The sequence below is a fragment of the Puma concolor genome, chromosome A2, assembly GCF_028749965.1.
Source record: "Puma concolor isolate L17-30 chromosome A2, mPumCon1.1.hap2, whole genome shotgun sequence".
NCBI lineage: Eukaryota > Metazoa > Chordata > Mammalia > Carnivora > Felidae > Puma > Puma concolor.
Window position 1 is genome coordinate 69,112,994 of NC_141668.1, and position 24,358 is coordinate 69,137,351.

At 41.3% G+C, this 24,358-nt stretch overlaps 1 protein-coding gene across 1 annotated transcript in view; it reads left to right on the plus strand.

Moving 5' to 3' along the window:
- Positions 1-24,358, plus strand: part of COL28A1 (collagen type XXVIII alpha 1 chain) — a 177,858-nt gene that overhangs the window by 146,825 nt on the left and 6,675 nt on the right. The window contains exons 28-33 of the mRNA XM_086695633.1: positions 2,370-2,438; positions 2,985-3,065; positions 3,155-3,190; positions 9,283-9,319; positions 10,946-11,500; positions 13,701-13,858. Coding sequence (XP_086551759.1) covers positions 2,370-2,438; positions 2,985-3,065; positions 3,155-3,190; positions 9,283-9,319; positions 10,946-11,500; positions 13,701-13,858 — 936 coding nt within the window. The remainder of the gene's footprint in view (positions 1-2,369; positions 2,439-2,984; positions 3,066-3,154; positions 3,191-9,282; positions 9,320-10,945; positions 11,501-13,700; positions 13,859-24,358) is intronic.

Here is a 24,358-nt window from a genome sequence, read left to right on the forward strand (position 1 = left end):
ATGAGAAGGACCTAGAAGTTTAGCCAAGTCTTGGGTCCAACAAAAGTTGCGCATTTCAAAAGGAGTCTCCAATTATATTCATCTTATTTTGTACCCTCTATATAAGATTTGTTTTAATGAAAAGGTTCCCTTTTAGGGATATGTACAAGTACGCAAAGATATATAAGAGCGTATTTATTGAAGTGTTATTTGTAACTGGGAAATATTGGAAACAACCATATCCATCACTAGGATAATGAATAAATTATAGTCGAGTTATTTAATGGCGTACTGTACAGCAGAGAAAATTAACAAACTAGAACTATGTATAGGTACACAAATTTCCAACAGATAATGCTGATATTTAAAATAAAAATTGGAGGGGCTCCTGGGTGGCTCAGTTGAGCATCCAACTTCAGCTCAAGTCATGACCTAGTGGTTCATGAGTTCAAGCCCCACATCGGGCTCTGTGCTGACAGCTCAGAGCCTGGAGCCTGCTTTGGATTCTGTGTCTCCCTCTCTCTCTGCCCCTCCCCTGCTCACACTGTGTGTGTCTCTCTCTCTCAAAAAATAAATAAATGTTAAAAAATTTTTTTTAAGAAAAACTGGATGTGGGGTGCCTGAGTGGCTGGTTAAGCATCCCATTCTTGGTTCTGGCTCAGGTCATGGTCTCATGGTTTGTGTATGTGAGCCCCATGTCGGGCTCTGCACTGACAGTGTGGAGCCTACTTGGGATTCTGTCTCTCTGCTCCTTCCCCAAGCACACACACTCTCTCTCAAAATAAATAACCAAGCTTTAAAAAGTTTTAGAATACAATTGAATGCATAAATATATCACTTATTTGAAGTTTAAAGTGTTAAATATTATCCATTGTCTTAGAATATATATATGTAGTTAAAGCATAAAAACATGGATATGAGTGATGCATGTCAGTTTCAGAAAAGATTTCCCCTCTTGTTAAGAGCATGGGATTGGGTACATCAGGGTATATCAGTGGTATCTGCACCATTTCATCTTTTAATATGGTGGTATATAGGTGAGTGTTTGCCTTCTTCAGTATAAATTTTATGTCTGAAATATTTCATTATTAATACTTTTTGAAAGAAAGGGTTCTGTTGATTTTAAAAAGCTTGAAAGCCAATGAGCTAGGAAGGGGGGCTGAGGAATGCCAATACTCAAAGTTACAATGGTCTCCAAGCAAGCTATCTGGCCTTCTGGAGCAGTGGCTCTCAAGTCCTAGAAGGCCATGGCAAAATGCATATTTTACTCCTACCCCTATCCTTGATTCTATTTCATAGTCTGAGGTTTTCATTAAGAATCTCAGCAGTTCTAGTAGGTGTGGTGAGTATACCTTTGAGAAAGATATTCAAGGTAAGCAAGTGAAATCCCCGGAGATCCTGACCAGGAGAATCCACAAAGCTTTGCCACAGACTCATTGCTAATAATGATTCAGAGTTAAGCAGCATCAGAACTATGACTGTATACTGAACAGGGGTTATTCTGTTTCATGCTCGACATCATGAAAGCCCTTTGTGTGCTTTAGGGAGCAAGGGGCAGGGGACAGGAGATAATGTTAAGGTACAGGAGGGGGCAGTTAAAGTCCTTGAAATGAATACATTTTTATTTTCTGAATTAAGGAGGTACTAAATTTAGATAAATAGATTCATGGTAAAAAATTATCAGGGCTGGAACTAACAGTATATGGTAATTATATAAACAGCTGTTTGACATTCATTGGGTAGAGATGCTGTTATATCCTCATTTCCTCCATTATTAAGATAATAAATGCTTTTAGCCTATCAAAAAATATAGAAAAATGTAGAGAAGTTTATAAAAATCACCATTAATATCACAACTGAAATAACAGCTGCTTGTTATGTGTGAACTGATTGATATAATGTTCACAGTTTGAAATTGGCCACGGTGGGAGTAATTACAACACAGAAATAGGCAAATGCTATAAATCAGCTCCTTGACTTCTACCCCAGATTCAGAAGTTAAATTTTTCCTAGCAAAGAATCGAGCCCATCTGACATACATAGTCCCCTCCAAATTTGTTTTTTTTTTTTTTAATGTTTATTTATTTATTTTTGAGAGGGTAGAGGAAGGGACAGAGAGCAGAGCAAAGAAGACAGAGAATCCCAAGCAGGCTCTGCACTGTCAGTGCAGAGCCCAATGCACTGGGCTCAAACTCACTAAGGAGATCACGACTTGAGCCAAAATCAAGAGCCAGACACTTAACTGACTGAGCCACCCAGGCACCCCTCCCCTGCAATTTAGATAATGTTATAAGGCTGTTCTGAAACTGCAAGTGTATATATGACCCAAGGAATTTTCTGAGTTATCTTGGGAAATTAATGGGATGATCCCTTCTTTATATTGTGTGTAGGGGGAGCAAGGACCTCAAGGTTTTCCAGGGCCAAAAGGCATGACAGGCCATGGCCTCCCTGGCCAGAAGGTAAGCATTTCAGGGCCTTAGAGAAATGCTTAGGTTTAGGATCTCAATAGCTTAACATAAACTTTAGAAGAACACTTCTACTGGTCATTTATCCTGACAGCTCTCAGAGGAAACAATCCATTTGAAAGCAGTTCCTTATGCATTTCCTTTCTTAACTATAAACATGCTTACTTCATAAAATCTCATTTTTTCATCCTTAAAAGCCAGCTGATAAAGGAACAAATCCTTACAACATACCACATAGAAAACACTGGATAACCCTGGTTAGAATGTTACAATAGTTGAACTTCCCGAAGGTAGCCAGCCGATCTGATAGTAACTCAAGATCTCCTCACCTTGAGACCCCCGGCTCATCATGAATTAGATTATGGTACCTGGGGGGTGGGGATGGGATCTAAATATAATGCTTGCCATTTTTTTCCGATAGTATATTTGTATCACCAAGCCCCACAGGTCTTTAAGAGATGCCGCTTGCAAACGAACCAAATTTTAGAGTTTGGCTTTAATATTTACGTTCTATACTTATTTTTTCACTATATTACAAAGGGAGAGCATGGAGAACGGGGCGCTATGGGAAAGAAAGGCGATAAAGGTGAAATTGGGGAGCCCGGATCTCCAGGGAAACAGGCAAGAAATGATTTTTAAAGTCTTAGTGTAATTTTATACATTAGCTTGTTCCAACCTACACTGACTGTTACTCTTCTTCCACTAAGTAGGGGTTACAAGGACCAAAGGGAGACGCAGGACTTACTGTGAGTATCCATCCTAGAGGGTAATTGAGGGTTTACATTTGCAAAATTATTACATTCATGTTTTAGCTTCAGAAGCATGAATTCTTTGGATGCAGAGCTCCAGTTGCTTTTTAAATTATATCACTGCTACAAGCCCAGTGTTGACTGGGCATGAGGTAACTGATCTGAGCGTGAGGGAGAAATAACACCAGGCAACCCTTACCCAGCCTCGTGGGGATATGCTGCTACTTCCCTCTGACCCCTGCTAGACATGGTAACAAGGAGGTGAGCTGTTTCAAAGAAGCCACCCGACCAGGTAACTTTTAATCTATGTGATTCTTCACGTTCCGGAATGGGAGTTCTGTTTCCTTGACTGGCTCCTTTAGGAAGTACTCTGAGAACAGCCATCACAAAATCGGGACTACTTTAAGGTACGGATTCACTTATTCCAGAGAACTTGTGAGGCAACGACAAACTTTTCCTTATTCTCCCCGCATCATTGCAAATAAAAAGCTGACTCATTAACGTCCCACGGGGTGGGAAAGTTTTAGAAATTCTGTGGCAAAGTCTTTTTCTTCCTTTCTCATTGGAAGGCACTACATCTCCTAGAGTGGAGAAGCAACAAGAACCTTCTCTTTTTTTTTTCCTCTTTTTGATTGTTCAGTGGGTCATGGTCTGAGGACAGTGACCCTATTTGCTGTGCTAAGTGAATCCAGGTGTAGGGGTTTGGGAGTTTAGGTGGTGATGGTAAGACACGAGAGCTGGGCATATGACAAACAGAACACATACTTTCTTTATGGCCTGTTTGCCTTTTCCTCTTTGCTCTTCCTCACCACAAGTCAGACACCCCCAGATGCCTATGGGCATGAAACAGCTGTGTGCACATCAATGCCTCCCCCAGAGTAGCAGGGAGAATGTATGTCAAATCCCCAGAGGAACATTCCCCATTGGTTTATACCCTCCCTCCTATCCCAACATGGGGAGAGGGCCTGACTTCCTTCATCCATTCATTTGTTCTCTCATTTCACCGACATTTATTGGGCATGTATTCTGAGTCAGGCTCTGACGTAGGTGCCAGGGGAATTGTCGAGAATAAAAGATTCTGTCTCTGAACTCAAGGAGCTCACAGCCCATTAGAAAGAAAGACAAGCAAACGATGTTCACCTGCAGTTTGATAAATGCTATGATCGGAGTAGATATGTGGATCCTGAGCAGACGAAATGATGTATGGTGATGCTTGGGGCCAAGTTAGGCTTTTATCTCCTGAGCAGAATTTTTTTTAATTTTATTTTTAATTTTTTAAAATTTACATCCAAATTAGTTAGCATATAGTGAAACAATGATTTCAGGAGTACATTCCTTAGTGCCCCTTACCCATTTAGCCCATCCCCCCCTCCCACAACCCCTCCCATAACCCTCAGTTTGTTCTCCATATTTATGAGTCTCTTCTGTTTTGTCCCCCTCCCTGTTTTTATATTATTTTTGTTTCCCTTCCCTTATGTTCATCTGTTTTGTCTCTTAAAGTCCTCATATGAGTGAAGTCATAGGATACTTGTCTTTCTCTGACTAATTTCACTTAGCATAATACCCTCCAGTTCCATCCACATAGCTGCAAATGGATGGAACTGGAGATTTCATTCTTTTTGATTGCCGAGTATTACTCCATTGTATATATTTATGCCACATCTTCTTTATCCATTCATCCATCGATGGACATTTGGGCTCTTTCCATACTTTGGCTGTTGTTGATAGTGCTGCTGTAAACATGGGGGTGCATGTGTCCCTTCGAAACAGCACACCTGTATCCCATGGATAAGTGCCTAGTAGTGCAATTGCTGGGTCATCGGGTAGTTCTAAAATTAGTTTTTTGAGGAACCTCCATACTGTTCTCCAAAGTGGCTGCACCAGCTTGCATTCCCATTGAGCAGAAGATTTTGAACCAAGAGGCAGAGATCTTAGAAATGGGGGTGTCATTCTGCTGATTTGGCTTTCTAGATTCTAGAAAAGGGCCTAGCAGGGAAGGATGAATGAAGGAAGAGAGAATTTTCATTAAGTGCGAATCTAGTATGTGACCGGTACTGTGTAGGCTCCTTCACATCAGTACCACCCTTACTGGGTAAGATGCCTGGGGGCTCCTTAGAGGGCCCACTCTGGACCTTTAGTACTTCTTCAGCTGTACCCTTTCCTGGGTGAGGAGTCCTCAGGGCCAACAAGAGTGACCACCCTGAGCTCATGCCCCCCCCCCTATGTTACACTCTGGACACACAGGATCCCAGAATTGCCTGCCTAAATGGCCCATTTGGAAAGCTGACAGCACTGACCTGTATGCATGGGTCCACCCAAAAGGTGGGCAAGGGGAAAGTGTTTTCAGGGAATTTGGACAGAGCTCAGAATTGAGGACTGTGTTCACTACATGAATACTGGCCCAGGTCCCATGCAGTGCAGAACTGGTGCGGAGAGGGTGCAATGAGAAGGGGACAGACTGTAGGCCACAACCCTCTCTTGCCCAAGACTCCATGTTAATCCATACGATAGCCCCGTGAGGTACTGTTATCTATACTTCAGTGAAAGACATGCTAAGTCAGATAGAAAGTTTGAGCCATATGCCTGAAGTCACCTTGCTAACAAGTAGCAGAACCCTTGTAGCCAAAGATGGCTTGTCTGGTACCAAATCTAGTCTGCTCCCCCACAAATGCTGCTCTTAGAAGGCCTCTTTCTTCTTCCCACCCACGCTCTCTCCTTGACCAAATATATCCCCAAACAGCTGTCAGTTGTAGATTCATCCAGATTAGCAAACTACTCTTTTAAGAGGCAAATACCAATGGCAGAGTTCGATGTTTTAATACTTCATGCCAAAAATTGCTTCAGAAAGACTATTTCTCTACCTGTCCCTTACATGTTCACGTTTCTCAGTGTCTGCCCTCAGTCTTCTCTCTCCTGGTCTTTAAACTCTCAGGAAGGGATAGCCATGAAAGGAAGGCGGGGGATGGGAGGGTTGTAGTTTGAAAAGGCTAATGTAATATCATAGTAAAGTTGAATGGAGGGTGAAAAAATATTGTCTTTAGATTATAAACATGGAAAAGAATATGTTCAACAAATGGGGGTATGGGGATACACTAGTTTAAAAAAGACTGAAAGGCTCTGCTCCATGAAATCTCATCTGCCATCAACAGTCAGCTGTACACTGGCTTTTCTTAAATCCGCCTCCAGTTTGAACTGCTCTCTTGAGCACCAGACCTTACATCTCACTGCCTACTGGACATCTCCAGCCACATGTCCCCTCGATGCATCAGACCCAGCCAGGCCCAAGCTGAGCCCCGGTGATCTTCATTAGCTCCCAGCCTGCCTAGTCCATTCTTCCCTACCTCTGAGAGTGTGCCATCACCATTTGTTTCCTTTGAGACTCCTTTTCCTCACCCTTTCTTCCAATTACTCACCAACCCCTTCATTTTCCCTCTGAAAGGTCTCTCCAGGCCAGCCCCTCCTACCCATCCACTGCCACTGCTGCTTTCTGGTGTCACTTTTTCCCCTGAACTATTTAGGAACCTCAACCCCCTCCACTGGCTGCCATGATCACCTTTTTAAAGTAAAATGTGATCAGATCTCTTCTCTGCCTAGGGACCATGTGTCTTCTAGCTGCCCAGGATAAAATTCACACCCTTCAACATGACACACAGACCTTCTAGAGTTCATCTGTCTTCCACATTTCCTGTCATCCTTTCTGCCATGTACCCTGAGTCCTAAGTTTACTCAAGTACTGTAATGCACTGTGCTTTGTGTACTTTGCCCCCTGCCTGGAATGTTCCTCCCCCACCTCCTCCTCCCCCAACCCCTCTACCCTGCCACCATTTCCTACCCCAACCTGCTCACAATCTACCTCCCTGGACCACAACCCCACCCTCATGCTCCCACCCCTGGAAATCCCAGCAGACCAACGTGGTTCTTTGGCTCCAACCCAATAGCATAGCACTTACAAAAGTACTTATTTGTCTACTTCTAATAAGAAGTACTATGAATCTTTTGATGGATATAAATTTGATGGCTTCATCATTGGCAAAAATAGCCAAAGTAGTCATTGGGCAATTTGAGTAGAAAAAAATAAAACAGTTTTAGTCACGTAAAAGCAAAGAATAGGAGGAAAAGATTGATATATGTGAGTACTTAAAGCATTTTAGACCCAGTTATGACATAAAAGCACAATGAAAAGCATTAGAATGCAACTTTGATATATATATTATTCTTATAAATCAGTGAAAGAGAAACATTTTAATAGAAAATAATGGACAAAAAACATACAAAGAATTTGCACACGAGGATACAACTTGGAAACATGCTTATGAAATAAAATTTAGCCTCACTGAGAATTGCATAAGTATAGTTTAAAATACTGCAAATTCTTGTTCTATCAAATGGCAAAGATTATGTAATAGTAATAACCAGTATTTTGTGTCTAAAATAAAACAGTTTTTCTTATAGACTGCTGTTAGCGGTGTCTGTTACAACTTTTTTGAATGTCACTTTGGCAGGATGAATCAAGAACCTTAAATGGTCGTGCATCTGACTTCAGTAATCAATTTTTTTAAATTTTTTTAAATGTTTATTCATTTTTGAGAGACAGACAGAGTGGGAGCAGGGAAGGGGCAGAGAGAGAGGGAGACACAGAATCCGAAGCAGGCTTCAGGCTCTGAGCTGTCAGCACAGAGCCTGACGCGGGGCTCAAACCCGCAGACTGTGAGATCATGGCCTAAGCCGAAGTCAGATGCTTAACTGACTGAGCCACCCAGGTGCCCCTCAAGTTTTTCAGAATACTTAATAATATGGGAAATTAATTATGCAATAATGTTAAGTAAAAACTATAATCATAAACTTGGTGTCAAGTATTTTCTCCACTTGTAAAAAATTGAACATAAATACATATATTTCCCCTTTCCAAATACATAATATAAATATATAAATATAGACATTTGCCTTTTCTAGACATGTCCTGGTTTCAGATTTATTAAATGCCTCTCTAAATGTGCTAAAATATGACAAGCCCCCACCCCCCTCGAAAGAGATATCAGTGATGTTGATGACTTCCTCATTTTATATAATTTTATAATATTGTATCTGGGAGTTCTTTTTAAATAGCCACTGGAATTATTGGCTTTTACTCAATTCAAATTAAAAATACAATTAAATTAAAGTGCCCTGAATATTTTCCATACGTGTTTCTGTTAAGTCACATCACCAACGATGTCATCTTTACCCCAATTCTGTCAGTATAGATTCTTTTCTTCAAAACTTTACTTTTGCAACTGTTAAATTTTTATCTTCTTAGATCAGGTTCATGCCTCCTTCCTGTTGAGATTTTCTGGGCTTCTATTAAGTTAATCATTCCTGTCACCTTCCTGTCTTCGGCAAATATAGAATTCTGCCTTCTGTCGCGTCATCCCAGTTATTCGTAAACGTGCTGCTCAGGGCAGAGCATTGGCAGCTTTATTTCTACTACCCACCTCATCCCAGGCTCTTCTGCTGGGGCTGATGGCTGCAGGACCAGGGGCATTCAGGAACATGGCGACACTTCATGGAAGTGCCAAAGTCAAAGTATTGGGAAGCTGGGAAGGAGACTTGCAAAACTGGACGGCGGTAGAGAAAAGAAAGAGGGAATACAGTGTAGAATGAATTCTCTTTTGGCCCCAGTACTTGTCTTGGTTGCTCAGCACATGTGGGTTAAATTGTGTAACTGATTGCACGCATTGCCCGCACCTTGTAAGCGGTACCTTATGGCGCTAGACCCTATCCTAGGAGTTCTGTGTGCATAGCCTCATTCGATCTCCATCACGGCCCTGAGACACAGATACTGTTAGATCATCTATGTCCAAGGTCACACAGCTGATAAATGCTAAGCCACAATCTGAACTGCGAAAATCTGAGCTATGACATTTCACAATGCAAACGCATTTCAGTTGTGATATATTGTGGCCAACTTTTAACCCCTGTGCTATTTATTTCCTTTGGTGAAAGAATAAAAGGAAACAGACCAATGCTGACTGTAGTAAGACATAGCTTTTAGGACTATAGGAAGAAATATTATGGTCATATAATTAATACATTTTCCTTTTGTCCTCCAGAAAGAAGAAATTATCAAAATTATTTTTGAGATATGTGGTAAGATTTGACTGTCAAGAAGAGAATCATCACTTTAAAGTACCAACCCTACTATGTTCTGTGTTGGTCAAGATAAATGTGGTCACCCGGAGATGTAGATGATACAGCTCATGGGAACGTTTGAAGCTCTTTTGAAAAGTCAATGAGAAATGGCAAGAAGCAGTGAGAGAGGCTATAGGAATCCTGATTTAAAAAAAGAAATCATCTTCCCAGGGTGGTTCAGAAGAGTGAAGATACTGGCCCTGGAGTCTGTGGGCAGCCAGGCCTTTTGTGAGCACAGAGCTCATTTGTAATCAGTGACATTTACCTGAGCTTGGGAAGGAAAAAACAACAAAAGAAATATAACCACAGGGGCCTAACTGGTATTTGAATCCAGCCTGGCTGGTGATTATATTGTCTGTGTTTTTCCTGAAGCAAGAAGTCTCTCTGAGTGGAGTTTTAAGCACTATTTCTAGAGCGCATTTCATTTCAGAGGCAGGCCGACAGAGTCAGGAGGTCATCTTGCTTCAGAGCTCCATCTAAATGCTTCTATGGCTAAATATGATTGACTTAAAATAGAATTAGCAGAAAGAGGAAGAAAAGAGATTAGCCAAAAGGCAAGAGATTAATAGACTAATGAAGATAAGAGAAACTTGTGTGTTTCAAACAGACAGAGGCAGAAACGTCTTTGTTTTTCCTTACAGAGAACCCCTGAACTGGCTTGTCCCCCAAAAGACCTCTGGGCTTTAAGAACCCACTTGGGACTCTGTATGGTGACAGGCCAATTTAGACGTGGCTTCTGAGTTTTAGAAGCCCTGTAAATATAACACCAAGTTTCCTCATGATTTTTTGTGGTAGGGTTGTTGGGCAACCTGAGGATATGAATAAACCAATGGAGCCCTGATAGTTCTTATTTCCTGGTGACTCTAACGATTGCTTTGAATGGTAAACCCTAAATAGAAGGTGTTTATTGACCAGCATTCTGAGATCATTCTCCTTAAAAGGTTTCATAGTATGGATGCACTGTTGGCCTCACTGAGCCAGCTTAGCGGTCACTGTGAGTGACTCGAGACATAAACTTGAGTAGCTGGGGACAGCTATTCTTGTGAACAGTTACAGGTCCTAATCCCTCCCCCACGATTAAACATTTTCAATCCATCACTTTACCCACTGCTGATGCTAATGAGCAAATAGCAAATCTCACAGAAGGATATGATTGAAGACTAAAATAGTAGCTTTCAGATTCAGTTTCAATACAAATGCTGGAAGGATAAAGAGCAAACTGAGGATAGGGTGATCTCTTAGGAAGAGGGAGAAGAATGTCATCAGGAAGGCATACACAGGGATGCCATCTCTTTTAAAAATGTATTTTTTTTAATCGGAGAAATTGGCACATAGCTGTTCGTTATTTTATCTTCTACGGTGTTTTGGTGGTGGGGGGGTTTGTGGGGTTGTTTTTGCAGTATACTATTTTTTTTAAAGTCAGATATAGAAACCAGAGGGGGACAGTTGTTAGCTATGTTAACACTCACAGAGAAGGAAAGTAATAATCCAGGTCTCTGGTTCATCCCTGCCCCTCTCTCATACCAATCAGTAAGTTTTTATTTTCATTCATGCAATGTTTCTACCTCAACATGCATCTTTTAGGTTGTGGGCCCAAATGCAGAGAGACTCCTCTAGAACTGTTGTTTGTGATCGACAGCTCTGAAAGCGTGGGGCTGGAGAACTTCCAGATCATCAAAAATCTTGTGAAGACTCTGTCTGACCAGGTTGCTCTGGACCTAGCTACGGCCCGCATCGGCATAATTAACTATAGCCATAAGGTGGAGAAGGTGGCCCACTTGACACAGTTCTCCAACAAGGATGACTTCAAGCTGGCTGTGGACAACATGCAGTATCTGGGGGAAGGCACCTACACGGCCACAGCACTCCATGAAGCCAACCACATGTTTGAAGCTGCAAGGCCAGGTGTAAAGAAGGTGGCCTTGGTCATCACTGATGGGCAGACAGATACCCGAGATGAAAAGAATCTGACAGAGGTAGTGAAGAAAGCCAGTGACATGAATGTGGAAATATTTGTGATTGGGGTAGTGAAGAAAAATGACCCCAACTTCGAAATGTTCCACAAAGAAATGAATCTGATTGCTACTGACCCAGATAGTGAGCACATTTATCAGTTTGATGACTTTATTACCCTGCAAGGTAAGACTCAGTATCAGGTGAAAGGAGTTGATGTTATTGCTCCAAGTACCACATCACTGGATTATTCTGACCAAAAATGGAAATCAGTAGGAGGCTAATGAGGCTTACACCAACATTTAATTGAACACATAAACTCCGGAAGGTAAAACACATTTACCATCAATCCAGTTTAGAGAGTATAATCTCTTGTCTTTATTCATTTGGAATAAGTGCTGAGTTGGCCTTGGAGTTTGTTAACTGAGCTATCATGGTTGAGGATATGGTTAAAAAGAAAGAGTAGGATTGGGGATATTCTAAGGTAATGTTCAAAAAGTTACCTAATTGCATAAGAGATGCAGTAAGCCAATAGCAAGGCAGAAAATAACCATGGAAGCAAAGTGAATTAAGAAGTACACAGGGAATGAAAAAAAGTTATGGTAATCTAAAGAGATGAGAAATACAATAACTGGGATTATTCTATTCTAGTCTCTGTTCTATTTCCTATTCTCTGCTCTTAACAAAATATGAAGATAATGAAGAATAAACAGGTGGATATCAGGAGTTTATCTTTTTTTTTTTAAGTTTATTTATTTGAGAGATGGGGAGGGGGAGGGAGAGAGAGAGAGAGAGAGAGAGAGAGAGAGAGAGAGAGAGAGAATCCCTAGCAGGCTCCATGCTGTCAGTGCAGAGCCTGATGTGGGGCTCAATCTCAAAAACCATGAGATCATGAACTGAACCAATATCAAGAGTTGGATGCTTAACCAACTGAGCCACCCATGTGCCCCAGGAGTTTATCTCAAAGTACAACATTGTGAATAGTCATCATGCTACTCTGATGGGCTTCCCTCTATTACTTTACTCTTTCACATGAACTGATATTTTCCAGTGAGTCATTCTAAGACACTAACTCATCTACAATTGCAGTAGGGTCAGTATTGTTTCACAAGCAATATTCCAATTCTTTGGAAACTGATAACTCATTCCAGCTTAGGAAGTAAGTAAAACATATGCTTAATCTGTTTGCAGTCTTAGGTTTGGCTCCCTCTTTCCTTCTCCACCCATCTTGGAGCGGGGTCTGACGTGGCCTAACACAGACTTTCTTTGCCTCATGCTGCTCCTGGCCTACTCTGGGTCCTAGCATAGCTCACCAGAAGAATAGCATGCCTCACTCAGAACCTTCTTTCTTTCACTTTCTCCCTTTCTCCAGGCCTTTCGAACCTGGGGTTTCATTTCCTTAACACACACTGCAGGGTGACTGGTGGGTTTATCTCACATAGTCAATATCACTGGGCTATTAATGTGTTAGAATGTCCATAAATATGACACATTTCAGACATATTATGTTTTGATAATTAAGAACTTTATCATCTTAACCAAAGGAGTTAGACTTCATTCCAGCCAATGAGGGATATATTTTTGGACTGGCTGGCCTTTTGCTATCCCTAAAACCAGAGATGACTGGCTATTATACTTCTTATGGGTAGAACTTGCCCCTTCCACAGAATAGTTCAGCTAACTGATGCTTTGGATAGCAAGGATTTAAGTCATTCTTTTGCGTACTTTAGGTTGTTGTACGTTATTAAATTAAATTGAATTATTTTATCTTATTATTTTTGAAAGTTTATTTGTTTTGAGAGAAACAGTGCAAATGGGGGAGGGGTAGCAAGAGAGGGGGAGAGAGGGGCGCCTGGGTGGCTCAGTCGGTTAAGCATTCGACTTCAGCTCAGGTCATGATCTCGTGGTTTGCAAGTTCAAGCCCTGCATGGGGCTCTGTGCTGACAGCTCAGAGCCTGGAGCCTGCTTGGGATTCTGTGTCTCCCTCTCTCTCTGCCTCTCCCCCACTTGTGCTCTGTGTCTCCCTGTCTCAAAAATAAATAAACATGAAAAAAAAAAATTTAGAGAGAGAGGGAGAGAATCCTAAGCAGGCTCCACACTGCCAGCACAGAGCTCCATGTGAGGCTCAAACCCACGAATCATGAGATCATAACCTGAGCCAATACGAAGAGTTGGGCTTAACAGATTGAGCCACCCAGGCACCCCAAAGTGAATTATTTTAGATGGCCTCTTATAGGTGAGGCCCAAATGCTTTAAAACTTAGTTCACCGAGCAGTTGACTTCAAGTGATGTGAAAATGTCTTTTTATTTTAAGCAAAGTGTGGAAGATCTCTTTAAACATATTTTGTTCCCACTCTCCCCCCCTTTTATACTTCTCTTTTAAAAGACACCCTGAAGCAAAAAGTGTTTAAAAAGAAGTGTGAGGATTTTGATTCCTACCTCATTCAAGTTTTGGGTTCTCCACTACTTCAACCTGGGTTGGGGATATCAGAGGAAGAACTTGGTGGATCCACTCCAGAGCCTCAGGAAGAAATTTCAGAGTCCGTGAGTAACTGTCATGCCTAATTTGTGCCTAGCTTAAAATTGTGTATTCTGCTTTACATCAAAGACCATCTTGCCCTGCAGTGGCAAGAATCAACTGAGGGAGGGATATGTATTTTCAAGTCCTTGACTATAAATAGTAGTACTTTTGTCTTCATATATCTAGTTCTGAAACAGCTCTGGGGCTTGTGAACATGAATATGATTTTTTTTTTTTTTTATTTTTTTTTTTTTCAACGTTTTTTATTTATTTTTGGGACAGAGAGAGACAGAGCATGAATGGGGGAGGGGCAGAGAGAGAGGGAGACACAGAATCGGAAACAGGCTCCAGGCTCTGAGCCATCAGCCCAGAGCCCGACGCGGGGCTCGAACTCACGGACCGCGAGATCGTGACCTGGCTGAAGTCGGACGCTTAACCGACTGCGCCACCCAGGCGCCCCCATGAATATGATTTTTAAAAATGTTTCCATATTTTATAAGTAATTATTTATTGAGTGCTACAAGTAATCTTTTTGTAGTGTACCCCAGCTACCACCAAAGAAATCGTGCACACTATTAGGACAGATTAACACTACACTATTTTAATCACCCAGTTGCCTTGCTCTGTGGATCCTTTCGTACAGGTTACAAGTCCCCCTCATCCTTCTGTGTATATGCTCCCCACTCTGCATCCTCGCAAGTTTCTTCTACGTGTGCACATGCTCAACCTGCCATTTGCCATGATCCAAGCCCTGCTCTTGCTCATTTAGCTTCCACCTCCTGTGCTCAGAGTGGGGATGGGGTGGGAGGCTAAGCATCTCTATGGTACAAGGTGGATGCTCTGTTTCAGAGTTCCTCAATCACATGTGCGAGAAAGAACTGCCCCCTGAATGTGCTGAGACAAATATGACAATCCCCATAGCAAGCTTCTGGGCACTGACCTCAGCCAATCAGGTCAGGAGCAATAGCTGTTAGGTTCTTTTAGGTGAAAATTAGAGAGCCTGCCATAATTACTGGTAAAGGAGTGCTGTGGTCTCTTCCCCACCAAGTTACAATTGAAGCAGGGCTGATTGATCCCTACCACACATATGGACATCTCCTAGCAAGAGGCACACAGGTGTCATACTATTCTGTGAGCTCAGTGAAGTCCCTGTGCTGTGCTTTAATGAAAGGACATGAAATATTCATTATTAGCAAATGCAGTAATATTCTAGCATCAGGATTCAATTAACTATCTAGTTGGACTAAGGCTCTGAGAAACCTCCAGATTACTAGCTGGACCCAGAACCATTCAGATGGCCTAGGTTGCCATTCCTAAGGGGACAGACTATAGGACTCACTGGATTTTTACACTCTGTTCAAAAAAGGGTATAAAAGTCTCTAACATATTTTTATTTGATTAAATACTGACTCCAAGATGAGTAATTCCAGTGAGAGCAATAGAGTGCCCCTGGATTGCAGATTGAAATTCACATACACATTTATACCATATGGTCTATATCAGGGGTCAGCAAATTCTGTAAAGGGCCACATAGTAAAATTATTTACTTATTTATTTTTGGTTCTGCATGTCATTTGATCTCTTTTGCAACTACTCAGCCCTGCCTTTGAAGTGCACAAGCAGCCATAGCCAATACTTAAGTGAACCAACGTGGCTACATTCAGATAAAAGTTGTTTCTAAAAACAGATGAAAACTTGGATTTGGCCCATGGGGTTTGCCGATTCTGGTCTTCACTGAGCATTTAAAAGTAAATTACAGACAAGAAAGTACACAGTTTATCTCTTCCTGAGCATAGAATGCTCCTGGGGCCTTGCCTGCTTGTGTGACTTACCACTTTGTCCCTTCCCTACTCAATCTTCTGAAGATTTCCTATATGAGAGCAAACTCAGGTTTGATTCAGCAAGTGGCACTTAAACCCTGAACTCTCCTTGTAATCAATGAATTCCATAGTACGTATTGATCATTTACCACTGTATGAGGTGGTGGCTCTTAAGACACAGTTTCTGCCCAAGAGAAGTCCATGGCCTATCAGGAATATGGAACATGCAAGAATTATTAAGAACTTTAGCAGAGCTGTGGGTGAGGCACAAAAGATGTTGCAGTTAATTTCAGAGTAAAGGAAGAATTTACAGAGGAAGTGGCATTGAGCTGAGTTTTAAGGATAAGTAGGAGTTTCTCAAGAAAAGGGTAGGGGGAAGGGTATTTCCAGCAGAGGGAACATGTGGGCAAAGGGGGATTCCAAAAGGCATGGCATTTTAAGGCATTAGGACAGGTTCAGTCTAACTGGAGCCTAAGACGTGTGTGGAAGAATGGTGAGTGTTACAGCTGGACGTTACACACGTCATGTGGCAGGTGAAGGAGCTTGAACTTCATCTGTAGGCCAGGCAGCCAGGAGAAAGCAGAGGAGTTTCTAAAGTGAGGGTCGTATGGTCATGTTTGGTTTGCATGGGGAATAACCCTGTTGCAGCACAAAGGAGAAGTAGAAGGAGGAGGAGGACAGGAGATTGGAGTGGAGCTGTGAGATCCTGTGATGGTCCACAAGAGAGGTAATGAGGCCCTGAACTAATGCAGGGTGGTCGGAATGAAACCAGGCATAGAGTAGAAGTCATTTCTGGGGTAGAATTTAGTGACTGGATGGATTGGAACTTAACCAGCTGGATTTCTAATTTGGATTTGGAGTGAACTGAAACACCATCTGCTGAGATGGAGGCTATAGGAGGCAAATCTCACAAATTGTGAGATCATGACCTGAGCCAATAATTAAGAGGTGGACGCTTAACCGACTGACTTACCTAGGTGCCCCATGGTGGGGTATTTTGAGGAAAATAATGAGCTAAGTTTGCTCCAGGTAAAGTGGAGGTGCCTGAGGGACCTCCAAGGCACTTACAACACAGAATGAAGGACAGCAAGCCCCTCTGCCTCTGCTATCACTACCCAGGAAGTTAGAGGGACCTGAGAAACAAATGATGTTAACAGATTATGACAGATGAAGCAGTCTAGTAGTTGTGGAGGGGAGGGCATAAGAAAAGTGCATCCAAAATGGTTTGGATTTATAACACCAAGCACCACATAAAGGGAAACTGAGGCTCAGCTAGGCTCTCCTAGGGTGCCTCTGAGCAAGATAGTGAAGCTTGCAAAGGTCTTGAGCTTCTAGCCCTTATCTCTAGACCTTCTCACCCTGGCTCTCTTTGCAGAAGCACCAAGGCAAGATTGAAGTTTTAAACAATAAATGTTCCTAATAGATTTTAGACTGAACAAACATATCTGCATTTATATTCATAGCTCTGTCATGTGCATATATAATGTACACACACATAAATACAAAAACATACTTATATACCTATGCATGCACACCCACCTTTATCTTAAAGCATAATTACAAAAATAAATAAATAAATGTATAATTACAAGAATCCAAACATGTAATGTGAATCTGCCCAAACCTTTCGATTCTCAGATTGTTCCCAAGCCTACCCCTAGGCAATCCTGTAAAACAAATGATCCCAGAAGTCTTATTTCTGTTACTGTGTCTGTATTTCTTTTCTCTGTTGCCTCATTACCCCTTACAGCATTTACTTCTGGACTTCCTTCTTCTCTTCTTTCTATCAAAATCTGTTCTTAGAGAAAAGTCTAGTTATTTATACATTTGTGTCAACTCTAAGTCAATGGGTTTCCACCTCCAAGAAGGACTTACATTTTAAGCATTGCATCTTTTTGTGGAGTGAATGTGAGGCACACTACACATCTGTGAACAGGTGGGTTGGGAAATGTAGAAAGCAGGTGCATTTCCCAGGTTCTACTAAATCCATAACCCTTCGGCAACCCCTGCTCTGTTGCTCTCTTAGGCCAGTCTTGGGAAGCTAAACATGGGCATCCATTCTAGTCTGTTCCTCTCCTGAGATCTCAGGATAATGGATTCTTTCTTTGGAGCTGATTACATTTTACATTGTTAATAATTATTTATGCATATACCTTAACTCTCCTAATGGATTGAACTTCCTTGAGAACATGATCTGTGTCTAAATAAATGTTGTGTCCCACTTATGACTCAAAACTGTGCTTCATCTTTCATACAATAGATGCCCAATAAATACTTGTTGACCAAATGAATGCTATGCCAAATGTTAGGCTAAAAAAGAAATCTCAAATTTTTCTTCAATGAAAGGCATCAATTATACTGTTTTTAAAAAAATCCTTATCTTTCACGGGACTAATAATGTTGACACTCATGTTCCTTTATTCTTTCTGGGCATATTCAGTTAGGTTAAGATTTCCAAGATAAAAATGTGAGTGGGGCAATAAAATCAAGGACACATTATTTAGTCAGACCAACTGATTATACCCAGTAATGGTTCATTAAGCAAATAAGCATATTAATTTCCTGCATGAAGTCACTTTTTGTCATTCTAAATGTATTAATAAACTAATGTCAACACACAGGTTGTTTACTCACTGGAGCTGGTTTCTTATAACAATATTCTAGCTTTTTTTTTCCAGTTGAAAGAGTAGAAACGAAAGAAGCCCTGTGTACCCTTTCCTTAAAGCTTCTTTCTGTACCATGAAAATTTGTTCCCTGATTGCCAATAACTTGGATAACTGGCAGCAGAGATATATTCCTCTTGGTGGAAAGGAGGCTGTGGGATTCCTATGTAGGGTGCTTCCACAGCAAGCCAGTGAAGGGGGAGTCAAGCTAGTGTGGGAAGGGTGCCTCTGGGTAGCTCTGTACCAGGAGGAAGTGGGAAGTTGGGAGTCTTCTCGCCTTTGTTCTCATCAGGAGATGCAGTCCAACGCCAGGATGCAGGCCCCTCATTTCCATGGAGGAAATGTACACCTATTGATGTAAATGATGTAAATGGCAAACTAACATAGCAGGCTGATGGCTGGCCGTCCCGCCCTCTCACTGTCCACCCTTTCAGTGAGACCCTGTCCCTGGTCCCCATCCCACTTGCCTCATCACTCCCCTCATGTCCATCTCATTTTCACTCTTGCTGGCTCTCCCATCTCTTACCCTCCTTTCCCTGCAATGTGTATTCATTCTTACTCCATCCTGAGATGGGCTCCACTGGCAATTTCTTAAAGAACTAGAGCTCTGGCAGGTTTTGACTTGATATTGGAATTGGATGTGTCCCTTTGTCCTAAAATATGACCCTAGGCTCTATCCTCAATTCTAATGTGATACCTTTTAGTCTCCTACCTGTGCTCTGAGGCCCATTCCCTTCTGCGTCTTCCAAGACTAGGACCTTGCTTCACTGTTGTGTCAATATTTCCTTTCTTGCCAATATTTCTGACTCCCTCCCTACAGCTAGTAAATAGGTTTTAGACTCTCACATCTAAAACATTCTCTAACCCTCTCTTAGTTCATGTTCCTCTTGCTAATATCCTATCTCTATCTTTTTATAATAAAATTATTCCACAGGCCAGTCTCTGCTGTCTCTGCCTCTCTGTCAAACACACACATATCCCTTTACTCTCCTTCCCTTCCTCTCCGTCTCCACTTCCTTAGTTCTGTTCACTTGGGAAAAATTTCTGAAGGCAGGCTACTGCCTCCAATATGGCCCTGAAACAATCTCCTAATTGCCACATCCTTACTGCCATCCTCTTACTTACTCTCTCATTTGCATAAACACCATGCCGCTCCTTTCTTTGATTTTGAGAGTCTTCTTTCTCCTTGTTCTCCCCCCAGCCTTCTGAACATCCTTTCTCAATTGTTTTGGGGGGTTCTCTGTTTATTCCTTAAATGTTAAACTCTTAACTTTTCTAACATCTGTTCTTAGCCTTCTCTTTCTGAGTTCCAAAGCCACCTATGTTAACAACTCTCAAAATCTGCTTCCCCAGTCCAGATCTTTCACCTGGGCCCCAGGTTTACATTTTCTGTTATCTGTGCAGATCTTACTCTGCGTGTTCCACAGTCAGCCAACATGGAATACGTTCACAATGCTGCTGCTCCAGATCGCCTTCCTTAGGGATATAGTCCCACCAACCAGCCAGGCACCTGATGGGAAACCTGGATGCACTGGTAGCTGTAATCTTACTTTATCTCCATACTTGCTGATACTGTCTTCTTTGGTCTGTTCTTATCATCTCGCAATCCATGCTGTCAACTCTTTTCTCCTCATCCATTCAGACTGAGGTCTCATCATTTCTTTTCTACGTTAATAATATGGTCTCAAAATCCTTGTCCTATCTCTCTTTTCCACATCCTCTCCAGTTTACTCATTACTTGCTGATAGTGTCATTTCATTTATTTTTTTACTCTCAAAAATAACATCATCAATTATTTCTCCTATATATAATCCCATTTTGACTGAATTTCCTTTAAAAACCTGTCTATAATACAGTGACATCTATTTTAACTTGGTATAAAGCCCCCATGACAGTACATTAGGAAAAATAATATAAACACTTGGGTATATCTGTATCTTCTCCTATAGGATCCTCCTAATAGGGTATTGAATTCCTCCTAACAGAATTCAAGCAAAATTCTGCAAGTTGCTTGATCATATTATACACATTATTAAATGAAATAGTCTATTCATAATCAATGCTCTTAAAACATGTGGACTTTTCAAACTTTCAGAAACAACTTGAGACTGAGACTAGTGTTAGTTTAGCTTCTCCACCAACAGGAAAATTAAGTTGATTTCCTGAAATCAGACCTAATTATTTGTGGTGGTCAAAAAACTCAAATTCTTGATAAAACCCTATGAAACAACCAATATTAGTATTGTTTAGTGAAGTTGCTGTATAAGTGCCATATGTTGCTAATAATAGACTTATTAAGATGCTTCTATCTTATGAAGGGGTAAAAAAAAAAAAACACTGCAGACTGATCTAGAAGAAATATTCTGGACCTAGAAGTTAGGAAACTTGGCTTGTATTGTCAATGTTGAAGCTAAATACTTTATTTCCTTGGCTCTGTAGTTGTTTTTTTTTTTTTTTTCTATGTTATTATTTCAGAGATCAGGATGCATCTATTTAGTGTGTTGTGGTCTTTTTAAAAAGACTTTAAAGGGGCGCCTGGGTGGCTCAGTCGGTTAAGCGTCCGACTTCAGCTCAGGTCACGATCTCACGGTCCGTGAGTTCGAGCCCCGCGTCGGGCTCTGGGCTGATGGCTCAGAGCCTGGAGCCTGCTTCCGATTCTGTGTCTCCCTCTCTCTCTGCCCCTCCTCCGTTCATGCTCTGTCTCTCTCTGTCTCAAAAATAAAATAAACGTTAAAAAAAAATTTAAAAAAAAAGACTTTAAAAATTTATAGTGTATCTGACAGTGAATGACCTCTTAGAAATAAAATCTGATAGCTGCCTGACATTGCGTGAATCACCTATTACTTAAGATTTCTGTTCCCTCATTTGCAAAGTAAAGGATTATTGCTAGACTCTTCTTCCTTTAAAAAAAAAATATGATTAGAAAGAAGAGTCTGAAACATTTACTGGGCAACAGCAGAATGGAGGGCATTATACTCATGTAGAGGAGGTTTTAAACAGAATAAAATCCTGCAGTCCACCCTCTAGGAAAGCTGCAGGCCTTCAGGGGAGGCACACAGCCCAAACTTAAGGTGTTCCTAACAGTCCTCAGCAGCCTTTACTGCAAATAAAGAGCATCAGTTTAGATATGTGCTGAGAGATCTGGCAAAGAAGTGTGGTCACCTGGGAAGAGTCAATTAAGGTTAGAAGCCTAAGAAATCAGGCACCTTGAAGGCGCTGGCTATGGAGCCAGCTGGCAGGAGCAGAGTCCCCACAACCAACCAGGAGAAACTTGGATCCTCACTTTTGGAAAAAGCAAAGTCCAAACACATGGGCTAATGCAGATGATGACTAACATTCATCCAGAGGAGACATGAGCTCAGATTTGAAGAGCCTATCTGTAATATATGCAAGATTTGGGGTAATGAATGACAAGACAAATGTTTGGAAATCACAAACCAAATGACCTTTTGGAATCGTGTGGCACCCTGGCTAGTAATTCTCCTTTTAGCTCTCACGTTCGCTTTCTAGGATGTTGCATGAAATCTGTTTTCTCCTCTTAAAGATCTGCTCTAAGGCTGAAAGAGACTGACACTGTCACATGTGCTTGTCCAGCATCACAAAGTAGCCCTGGACTCTAGGTGTTGCCCCCTCACGTGCCCCTAGCTCCTCTTCTGTGTTGTTTTCTGTGGGGAGTCCCTGCTCGGAGCTAAGACCACTGGTCTCCTCCAAGGAAGGCTGCTGAGGTGATAGGCTTTTGTTTTTAGGTTTAAGATTTATAAAAGATCAGAGAATGCATATAACAAGCAGCTGAGTGCCCGCCACCAGGACATGACTCAGGTTTCCATTTGTTCACTCACTCTTACTTCAGATAAAGTTAAAGTCCTTGCTTGTTTGTGGTCAGTCTGGTCCTCCTCCTCCTCCTCCTCCTCCTCCTCCTCCTCCTCCTCCTCCCCCTCCCTGCAAAGGCAATGACTACCCTGAATCGGGTGTGCATTCTGCCAGTAAAGTTTGGGAATGCTTAAATACCACTTTTAGAGAGAGAGAGATGTCAGGGTCTAATCTTTTCTTATTTTAAAACAATGACATTAAAACCTAAAGGAATGGGGGGCGCCTGGGTGGCGCAGTCGGTTAAGCGTCCGACTTCAGCCAGGTCACAATCTCGCGGTCCGTGAGTTCGAGCCCCGCGTCAGGCTCTGGGCTGATGGCTCAGAGCCTGGAGCCTGTTTCCGATTCTGTGTCTCCGTCTCTCTCTGCCCCTCCCCCATTCATGCTCTGTCTCCCTCTGTCCCCAAAAAAATAAATAAAAAGTTGAAAAAAAAAATTAAAAAAAAAAAAAAAAAAAAAACCTAAAGGAATGGAATAATTGACCCAAAGTCCCCTCTCTCCTTCTCTCTCCCTCCAATGTACTCTGAATTTATCCAGTGACTACTATTTGCTGTTTGCTGTTCTATGCAATAAAGATTTTTAAAAAGAAGACAAACAGGAAGGAAAAAAAGGAAAGAAAGAAAATGTGGCATGATTTAATTCCTCTTATCAGGGAGGTGATAGTTACACATGTGAAACAGGAAAGGATAGGAAATAATGTAGGATTAAAGGTTAACTCCTAGATATCAGGGCCAAGGTGGGGAGCATTTGAAGGCACTATGCATGTACTGGAAGGGGAGCATTAGCACTGACTAGGTTATTGGGAAAGGTTTTGGTGCTGGGGACCAACTTTTCCTGGGCCCCTTAGGAGGGCAGACTTTGAGAGCCTGAGGCAGAATGAAAGGGAAGAAATGAAAGGTATAGCAAAGTGGGCTGAGAGGAGTGGCTGGTGAGGTAGCGTGTGTGTGTGTGTGTGTGTGTGTGTGTGTGTGTGTGTGTGTGTGTGTGTGTGTGTGTGTGTGTAGGAGACAGAGTGTGGCAGGGCTGTGGAGAACAGTTGAAGAATTTTTCACCTATCAAACTAGTAATTACATCTTTTTTCAGTCATAATAGCTAGGAAATGGTGATCATTTAAGAAAAAACACTCACTAGTGAGAATGCAAATTATAAGACTTTTCTGGAGAAGACTGTCTCATAAGCCTCAAATATGTGTGTTCTTAGATCCAGCAATCAGCATGTGGTTTCCAACAGAAAAAAAAAAAAAGCAAATAAATTAAATGTTTAAAAAGGTATTGTCATTGTATATTTAAAGGTAGTAATATAATTAAATGGTATTTTAGGGCCACAGTAATATAATAAGTTCAAAAAAGGAACATAGAAAACCTGTTAACACTCCAATGTTTTTTATTTGTTAAAATAAATGCACAGAGGAAAATGATTGAGGTAAAAATACACCTGAATATCATCGATGATTATTTCTGGGAGGTGGAATCCCTTGTGATTTTTATTTTCTTCTTGTTGCTTGTCCATATTCTCTAAATTCCCTTCAATGACTGTGTTTGTTTTTATAATAAGAAAATTATAAAAATGACAAACCATAATAATGATGCATTTGTTTAAATAATCTGAAATCTCATGGAACCAAAAGTTCTCACTGATGAAAATAGTTCTCACTGATGAAAAAATATTAATTCCATTTGCTCTAGAACCTGAGGTATAATGCTCTAGCAGTCAAAATTCCCAAATGATGCTGTGACTGAGAAAGAAAACACACACTCCTACACCTACAAGAGGTAAAGAGTAACTTATGAGGCCCTAAGGCTTGAACAAGGGAATGATTTAAAGGTCGAGTTAGTTCCTTTAAGAAAACTGCTGCCCAGTGCACTTCTTCAAAGGAAACTTCTCACCTGACAGATAGTAGATCTGAAGTGTAGCCTACTGCCTATTGGCTTTTTTACGTTTGATAAACTACTCCTTAGTCAAGCTTTTAAGTTATTTTTTTCCTTAACAAAATATGTGCAAACAAAACAAAACCAAAACATAGGATTTCTTTCTTGAAACAGGCATTTCTCAGATTTTATCACCAGCTTACCAATGATTTGGGGGAGGCTCTTTATTCATTTGGAAGTTTAGGTTCCCCTATAGAAAATGAAGTACTCACAGAATTTTCCTTCAGCCTTAAAATTCTGTAGTTC